At 34.7% G+C, this 8752-nt stretch overlaps 2 protein-coding genes across 2 annotated transcripts; both read left to right on the top strand.

Annotated features, from left to right (window-relative positions):
* Nucleotides 1-3999: 3999 nt before the first annotated feature.
* On the top strand, nucleotides 4000-6553 carry LOC106660244. Its single transcript, XM_014383179.2, has 4 exons — nucleotides 4000-4933; nucleotides 5166-5444; nucleotides 5549-5764; nucleotides 5832-6553. The coding sequence occupies exons 1-4, from the start codon at nucleotides 4658-4660 to the stop codon at nucleotides 6270-6272; spliced, it is 1212 nt and encodes a 403-aa protein (XP_014238665.1). The 5' UTR covers nucleotides 4000-4657; the 3' UTR covers nucleotides 6273-6553.
* A 559-nt stretch (nucleotides 6554-7112) lies between these two features.
* On the top strand, nucleotides 7113-8724 carry LOC106648651 (DNA-directed RNA polymerase I subunit RPA43-like). Its single transcript, XM_023459535.1, has 4 exons — nucleotides 7113-7445; nucleotides 7603-7745; nucleotides 7817-8015; nucleotides 8098-8724. The coding sequence occupies exons 1-4, from the start codon at nucleotides 7249-7251 to the stop codon at nucleotides 8453-8455; spliced, it is 897 nt and encodes a 298-aa protein (XP_023315303.1). The 5' UTR covers nucleotides 7113-7248; the 3' UTR covers nucleotides 8456-8724.
* Nucleotides 8725-8752: the final 28 nt, after the last annotated feature.

Genomic DNA, 8752 nt, shown 5'->3' with positions numbered 1-8752 from the left:
GGGGGGGGGGGGGGGGGATGAATGGACCGACGACACTGGCGGTCTGCCAGACAGCGAGTAACTTATTATTATGTGGTATTAAATTATCGCAAAGGACGATCTCTACGAGGCAAGTCAGTGCAGGAGCTACACTCCGACAATGGCCACGGCCAAGTGCACATGAAACGATTAAATCCAGTAACAGACACCTCTTGTAAGGCCTATATCTATGTATTTATGAACTAAAGCTTCCTTTTCTCTCTTGTAGATTTTCCTCTCATTACGACGATTGAGCATGGTTAAAACATTGCCAAGCGAAAATATTCTTAACGAATGGACCCATATAGTGGATGACTAGTTTAAATAAAAAGGAGCTCAATTTTTCATAACTTCGAGTTTTTCAATTGTAATCGTTAAGCTCTGTTATAAAAATAATGATTACTTAATTAATTTTCTACGCTAATTTACGAGAAAGCTATCTGCAAGGAAAGTTAAAATCCCGACATGTCCCTTAGTTACAGATAGAGTAAATGAATCGACAAGAGTAAAGGAGAAGCTGAGTGAAAAATTAATCGGGTCTTAATATGTAATTACCTCTTGAAGTCTTACCACAGGCAAAACGATTTATAAAAATCAAAACAACATCAACCTCCCAAGCTTTCAAAATTTCTACAGGATAAAATTTTTTCTTCTCGACCCTATATAGTAAGTCTACATATACTAATCATACTCGCTACCGATTTCGCATTAATCAAAGTCAAGTATACATACATATCTATATAATATATACTACAAGACGAGAGTACAGCAGAAAGTTGTACATAAAAATAAGAAGAAAAATATCGCGTACACTTCCAAGAGGCCAATACAAGCGCAAGGCGAGTCATTTTTTTATTTTTGTTCATACTCGCAAAAAAAAAAAAAAACAATCGTGATCGTTAGCAAAAATGTTCTCTTGCAGCGATGTCGTCCCCCAAGCAAACGAATTCCACTCAGCTTGTTGCGTTTTACAAGACAGATTTACACATGCACGTAAACGTTTTCTCTCAATTTGCGCTTGATATGTACATGCACATTATACGTTTAGAAGCTATGTAGATTTATGTATATACATAAATATAAGGATATATAGAACGACGAAGCGGAGAAAGATCTAGAGAGGGTAGAGAAGTTGTGGAAGAGCACGAGGCAAACAAGGTCGACGTTGGGTTCTCAGGAAAATTGATTTTAAAACTACAAGTCGCGCCTTGTGTTGGCTTTAATTCGATGCAAACGAGGGATGCGTGCTACTGCGCGCCTCTCGACTAGCGGCACCTCTATAGCGCACCTGGCTTAACTTTGTCTTGCCACGTTGGGTGTATATATATGTACATAATACACATACACGCAGGATGAAATTTGGATTGTCGGTAGCTCCTTTCCTCATAGCGACGCGTGTTTTCGGCTATATCTATAATACGCTTACAGACATACTATATACATGGATATCACTTTAGCTAGGTGTACATATGTATAAAGATAGAATCAGCCCATAGACGTGTCGCGACCAAGTTATCATAATTAAAGCAATTTAAATTCAATAGTCTCAGCATATTGAAGCTGGGATGCAATGAGCATGCGTCTGTATAAATACGTACCTGCACACACCTCATAATGAACTGCAGGGCTATGTGTAACCCGTACGAGTGTTATGGGTACACACACGTCATGGGGTTCGACGACAGCAGCTCGGCCCTCCAATGTGTGTGTGTGCGCAGTGTGGATGAAATGCACGCGCCAGCCTACAAGCGAGAGAGAGAGAGAGAATTAGCATACTAAACTTTATCAGCAACAGCTCGACAAAGACGTGCCAAGACGGCTCAACTAATTTCTCCGCAAGATAGAATAAGTTTCGCGACGCGCCTCCTTGCTATAACCGCTCCTGAGGTGCATCCTCTGGGCGCTTACTGCGCCTAGCTTTATTATTCAACGAAAAAAGCTTCATATCATCTCGTGCAAGAGAAAATGTTTGAGCTTACGCAAACGCAAATCCATGCTCGCGAGATCGTAAGCCTTGCCGTTGTGCGCATTTGTTCGCGGCATTTACGGCAACCCAAGACTGGAGCTTTTTCCGCAAAACTCATCGATAATCGTATAAGCGAACGAGCGGCTCTTCTTTTCTTTCCCCCGTAGCTCCATGTACTAGATTCGAAGCCAATATTTCAACTGTAAAAGTTTCGAGTAGGTACTGTTTCGAATTGCGGATTATAAGCCTGGTAAGTAATATGGAACAGCTAAGCGAGAGTACGTTGATACGGACCGTTTACCGTAGAAAGATTGAAGAAATTGCACAGGATGACAAGGGTCTCAACCATTTCAATCCTGCATCTCGAGAAAACCTAACGAAATTCTCATTTCTTGCTCATATTTTTCCAATGAAGATTTTGTCCGAGCAAGAATTATGAATTGTTGTTGATAAACTTTTGTAACGAAAATCAACGAGCCAGCTATGTAGCGGTGCGTGACTCAAATTTCAAGAGCTTTGATATTGAAAATTCCTAAGGCAGGGCCATAATGAAACGTTCATAATTAAGGGAAGACCAACTGCGCGACCTCGTGTAAAAAGGGAATATAAGTAGAAAAGTATTCGTCTCGACAGGACACATAAGAGTAAGCGAAAAAAAATCAAGTCCCGCAACGTTGTGAAGAGGAATACCTAATACAGCATAGAATCGTACTTGGCTTTTTATGGTCATTAGCGCTCTCTCGCTCTCAGTGATATTTTCCAGCCGCCGACTATGGGACATTTCTACGTGAGCATATATATATATGCGTATGCATTATACGTCCTATAGATAGAGCTACGAAAATCTCGTCGCGGCTTGTTGGTGGCGGACTGTATACCGAGTGCTGTACAAACTACAGCTGCAAGCAGACCAGCGAGAAAATTTGTATTCAATTTCAGACCAGAAAGAGGAAGAAAAGAGAGAGAAAGAGGAAAAGAAAAGTTGAGGGTTGATTCGTTTTATTTTAAACTCGCGGCTCGCATACATTACTCTAGCAAAAGGAGAGAGAGAGAGATGCGACGTGCTTATGCACACGAAGCGATCTTTTGCATTATCAAACCAGAATAGCTTTTCCGGCTCTCCCACTTCTCGTCGCACAGACATTTTTAATAGCAGCGATTCTTTGCGCCAGATATGATGCATTTCTTTTCCTGTCACCGCAATGTGAGATATATCACACTCTCTGCGTGTGCTGTGCGAGTAAGTATTCGTTTGGTGTTTTTCCCGACGACTTATTTTATGTAAATAAGTAACTTCATTGAAAAAAGGAAAATGAAATTATTTTTATCACAGAATGCAGATGAATTATTATATTACTTTTACTTACAAAATGTTGTACGAGATTGGTGCACACGTATTAATATTAGCATTTTTCAAAAATTAACTTTATTGAAAAACGAAACCATAATTCTTATACTTAGTTGATTAATCATCACATTTGACTTACTTTGATCGCCTGATTGTAAGAAGATGCATGCTATTTGAAATAATACATAAATTAGAGCTAATCCTACGTGTATGTTTACAAAAATACATTTTTAATGTTATTGTCAATCTTGTTAATTATTAATTGAAATTTGATCGATAATTTTTCTTGCGATTTTTCAGCATTTAATTATTATTTAATGAATATAGTATTATTGACTATTATTGTGAGTTGAAAAAAAAAAATTGATAAACGCGTACAGATTTAAAGAAATTTGTTTATTAAATTTATTTAATTATAAGAAATAATGCTAATAAAAATAATATTAATAATAATAAAATAAATCTAACTTATAAAAAAGAGATGGACCTAAAAGTGAAGCCAATCTACTCGGCCTCTGATTGGTCGACTGACTTTTGACTCGAGTCGAAACGTAATAAAGTGACATCTACGGTCATAATAGCAAATTTTTCGAAACTGACTGAAAGATGTACGCGCGCGAAGCGCGTCTGAAAGTTGCTAACCTCAAAACACAAATAAAAAAATTGATACGCGCAGAGCGCGTCTTAAACGTCTAGTAAAATATATATTACTCGGTGTACATTCAGAGACTGATCGTTCGATGCTTCTGTCGTCGAATCAGTAAACATTGCAACGTCATTGGCGTCACGATCAACAGCCGCATACTTTGTTAGTGCATTGAGCGTTTAATTAACACGCGACTCCTTTCTACTCGTCGTCTGCTAAACTTTCACGCGATCGCCAACTCGCATACTAGCGGCCATTCTGTTAACTGGCACAGACCTGCGCAGGCGAGTACTTACATGCTCAAAAAACATAATGCATGAACGAGAGAAAAAAGTTCAGCGCTCCGACCGTACCTACGCTGGGCTATGCACAACAGCGTATCGCGAGTACTTATCCATCTTTGTCGTGTTAGTCGAACCACTTCTATAGTTTAGTTTAAAAAACTAAAGACTTCTGAACCTTCTTCTTTTGAAGGTCGTCGTCGATCAACCTTTTTGGTTGTACCAAAACACTTCGGTGTTCACGGTATTTCACTTTTTCACCATAACTCGCGACATAACTGTGGATGATCGATTGTCGATGGTGAAGCTTGGAGCTCATCGTCTGGTATGCGACGACGACCTTTTCAGTATTAAATAAATCGTAAACAATTTCAAGTTTTACCAAAAGTGATCTCAAAATGCAAAGTATGTGGAAATACGTTGCCCGGGGTGTACGCGATACGATCGAACGTCGAACATGTCGCACCAATATTTATTCCCAGAGTGCTCAACAAGAACCAACGCCAGAAAATCCTGAAAGATCTGTTGATCGCTGTAAAATCCTCAAGTCCGTCCGCCCTCAATTCTTTGCTGTTTTCAATCGTTATGGTTATAAAAAGTACTCGGGTGCGGAAAAGGATGAAACCAAAGACAAATATAAGGCCGAATATACTTGGTGCGATGCCGTGAGTTGGGTAAGCTATTCTATGCAAATCTATAACATGATCTTACGTTTGCCAAGTTCCAAGTTCTCGAAAATATTACGCAATAACTGACCCTACTTCATAATTGCTTTGTTTCTGCGTTTTTTGAAACTCATACCAATTGTTTGCTCAACTAGAACTTACAAACAAGTTATTTAAATCATCTTTTACATAAGCTTAGTCAAACTCTTAATATCAATAAATTTATAATTTTATATTTCAGTCAAGCGTTTTGGCTGTTGGATACGTTGTATGCCATACTCTTTGCCTTCGTCTTAAACGATTAGAAATTGACAATTTTAATATTGAACAATGGAGAAGAAGATTGCTTGAAAATCAATCTTTTGGAACATCCCAAGCTTTTTACAAATTTTTCCTGCCAAAGCCACAGTTTATTTTATCCATAAGTAAACATCCTGCGGAACTTGAAGATTCTGTTAAGACTTTTGAAGATCAAGCAATTAAAGATGAAACATTTTATGGCCCACCAACTGCTGATGAGGTATGCTAATTTTGTATACTTTTTAATTACACTTACAAATATCATTATTCATGCATACTTATTTCATCAAGTTTCATGTTTGATCATCAAATTACTTGTTTAAGGCTATTAAGGAAGCTTTGGACAAATTCATATTGACTCATAAAAAAGTTTTGGCTGAACATGAACTAGATTATGGAATGAAAGCTATTGAAGAAAAACGATTCAAAGATGCAGTTCAACATTTCACCATTGGTTCTGAACTGTTATCGGTTTCTAGTATGTTCAATTTAGGTTTATGTTACGAACTTGGCTTAGGAACTTCTGTTGATTATTCAAAGGTAAATAAATTTTAAGACAACAATTTTCACATTGAATCATAAATCTAATTACATTGTTTTAATTTAGGCAGCAGAGTATTATCAAAAAGCTGCTGATAAAAACCATATTGATGCCATGTATAATTTAGGTATATTTTATGCTCAAGGAAAAGGCGATTTTCAAGTAAATTTATCCACTGCCAAAAAGTTGTTTACTCAAGCAGCTAAAAATGGGCACATAAAAGCTTCTAAAGCTTTACTTTTAGAAAAAGCTTTTCAAAAACAATCTGGACAAAAATACAAAAACAGTTATTTAGAAGTAAAAACTCTGAAAAACAATGTCAACAATAATGTTATTTCTACACTGTTGAATTTCAACTTTTTGAATGACATTGATATGTCAATTAAAAAGTCTGATGAAATTGATAACTTGTATAATGATGAGAAATCTTCAAAAAATCCTACAGAAGTTTTTTTGGAAATATTAGGCGTTAATGAGGAAACTGCAATGCAGATCATTTATCAATAAATTTCATTTATTAATTAATTTGTATTTTACCTTTTTTCTCATCTAATGAAATCATTGATTAATAAAACAGGGACTGTTTTGTTAAACTATTTGTAGTAAATGTACATAAAATGTATATAAGTTTGTAAATATTTTAGTAGATAATATTTTAACAAATGGATATAAAGAAATTATGAAAATGTAAACAAAGTATGATGAGATTAATCATCTTTTTCAGTACTGTAAACAAGTTCTACCTGTACATTTTCATTGGAAAATAAAAATTAATTACGATTTTTTTATAAGATTTGTTTAAATAATAAATGAGAAATTATCATCCTAATAAAACCGTAGGTATATTATCGATGTACAGTATAAAACTACATCACACAAATTAAAATTTTTAATGGTTTTTATTCTTACAGTAACTATGTATTTATTCTTACATGAAAATAACGATTTTTTTTCTAGAAAAATTTCGCTTCCTTGTAAAGGAGAAGTTTCATTATTATTAAAAAAACTGGGGGGAGAAGTTCTACTTTAAAAGTAAAATGACAGTTTTATAGAAAATGGTTTTAGCTAACTCCTGCGTAAGGTGAAGAAGCTAAATGCTTGTTTTATTAAATAATTTTATTAAATAATATAAAAATTAAAAAAATAATATCCTCTTTTTCAACTTTTTTACGATTTTGACTCTTGTAATGGTAAAAAGTACTCTATCTACCAGCGCCACCAAAGAGCCCGGTCCGTGGAAGAAATTAAATGACGCTTAATACTGTTAGTACCTGATTGGATAGCATAGCCCAGAGTGTATAGCGCCATATTGTTTTCTTTCACGATCGAGCCGGCCGCTCAACCCAATGCTCACTAGTGACTGGTCTGCACGCGCACGTGTTATTATACCTTTACCAATAAATCCTAGCAGACTGACAAATTCGGTTCGGAAATGTTTTTATGTTGAGTCAAATAATTTTTTAATGTGCATTTCCTTGACAAAATGAAGAACAATAAATTTGAACGTGAAAATATTGTGTGGACCAATCTCGAACTCAAAAAGCTCATCGAAGATGAAAATTCTTGTGTAAAGTTAGTTAGAGCAAAAAAGCATTTAGGGTTGCTTCCCTACCATTTAAATGATCTCAATGCTTCCTTGAAAGAATCGATGAAGGGTTTTTTGTATTGCTACGATCGCGAGTAAGTGTTGACTGATTTAATACTTTTATGTGCATTTGCCTTTTTAATTTATCATTCTTCTGAATAAATTTGTTCAGAGGTTTTGAGATTTTTTTATGAATACATACAAATTTTCTTTTTTTTCCAATTCATCAGTTAATCATTTTTTATATCACAGATTAGAAGGATCACTATTAGCTTTCCAAAAAGGAAAACTTTTGACGAACTATGGAGATCTTATGGGTGATTCACCCTTCATACATATTGATATAGAAGCAGATTTTTACATTTTCCAACCAAAAATTGGAAAACCCTTGAAAGGTATTGTATGCATTTTAGATTTTAAACTTATAATAAACGGTCAACTATTATTTGATGTGTTCTTATTATAGGAGTTGTCAATAAAGTTGCTCCTAATCATATAGGACTCCTAGTTCACAAAGGCTTCAATGCCTCAATTCCTAAACCATTTGGTAACGATAAAGAGTGGATTGGTAACACATTGTCCATTGATCAGGAAGTAACATTTACGCCTACTATTATAAATTTTAATTCCAAGTGTCCCTATATTCGAGGAACTTTGAATGAAAGGTAAATCAATATTTCATCTTAGCCCTTTACTTAAATTACTAAATCTAATGAACATTTAACTAACGATGATTATGGTTTGCAGTGAATATAATTCTAAACATCCAAAGAAAATAGTTCCCAAAATAGAATTTGAATCAGAGGAAGAACAAGTTAAAAGAGACAGCGAAAGTGAAGAAGAAGAGCTAAATGAGAAGGAAGAAGAAGAAGAAGAAGAAAGTGAACAAGAAAGTGAACAAGAAAAAGAAACAAACAAAAAAATATTAACAAAAATAAAAAAAGAAATAAAAGAGGAGATCCAAGAAGAAACGCAAGCAGAAATTCAAGAAAATAAAAGAACAGAAAAAAAAGGAAAAAAAGAAAGTAAAAAACGAAAACAAAGAGAAGAAGTAGACGAAGGAGAACAAGAAATTGACAAACGAAAAAAGAGAAGAATAAGTTGAACAAATATATGCATTTGATTGAATCATTGTTGTTTTTTATGTATAATAAACTTTGTCATTGAAAAAAAGAATGTATTCCATGTATCATAGTCCTTATTAGTCTTAATGTATTTTCACATAAAAGCATGTAAAAACTGAGATACAAGTAGTAATGTTGTAATAAATTAGTTATTTAATTAATTGAATGTATTCAGACATTCACTAAATGTTACATAACTCCAAAAATGGTTTAAGTACAGTATTATAACACAGCAGAATAGAAGAATAATCAAACGTATTTTTGTTTTTTTTTTTTTC

This window comes from Trichogramma pretiosum, unplaced genomic scaffold (genome assembly GCF_000599845.2).
Source record: "Trichogramma pretiosum strain Unisexual culture from Peru unplaced genomic scaffold, Tpre_2.0 scaffold7, whole genome shotgun sequence".
NCBI classification, from domain to species: domain Eukaryota; kingdom Metazoa; phylum Arthropoda; class Insecta; order Hymenoptera; family Trichogrammatidae; genus Trichogramma; species Trichogramma pretiosum.
The sequence above is the reverse complement of the archived record's forward strand: the minus strand, read 5'-3'. Positions and strand labels throughout refer to the sequence as shown.

Excerpts from the sequence above, each read along its gene's own strand:
- LOC106660244 (XM_014383179.2), top strand. The coding sequence starts at position 4,658 with ATGCAAAGTATGTGGAAATACGTTGCCCGGGGTGTACGCGATACGATC. Across the intron at positions 5,445-5,548 it reads GCCCACCAACTGCTGATGAG|GCTATTAAGGAAGCTTTGGA; the intron begins GTATGCTAATTT and ends TACTTGTTTAAG. Across the intron at positions 5,765-5,831 it reads CTTCTGTTGATTATTCAAAG|GCAGCAGAGTATTATCAAAA; the intron begins GTAAATAAATTT and ends GTTTTAATTTAG.
- LOC106648651 (XM_023459535.1), top strand. The coding sequence starts at position 7,249 with ATGAAGAACAATAAATTTGAACGTGAAAATATTGTGTGGACCAATCTC. Across the intron at positions 7,446-7,602 it reads TTGTATTGCTACGATCGCGA|ATTAGAAGGATCACTATTAG; the intron begins GTAAGTGTTGAC and ends TTTATATCACAG. Across the intron at positions 8,016-8,097 it reads CGAGGAACTTTGAATGAAAG|TGAATATAATTCTAAACATC; the intron begins GTAAATCAATAT and ends TATGGTTTGCAG.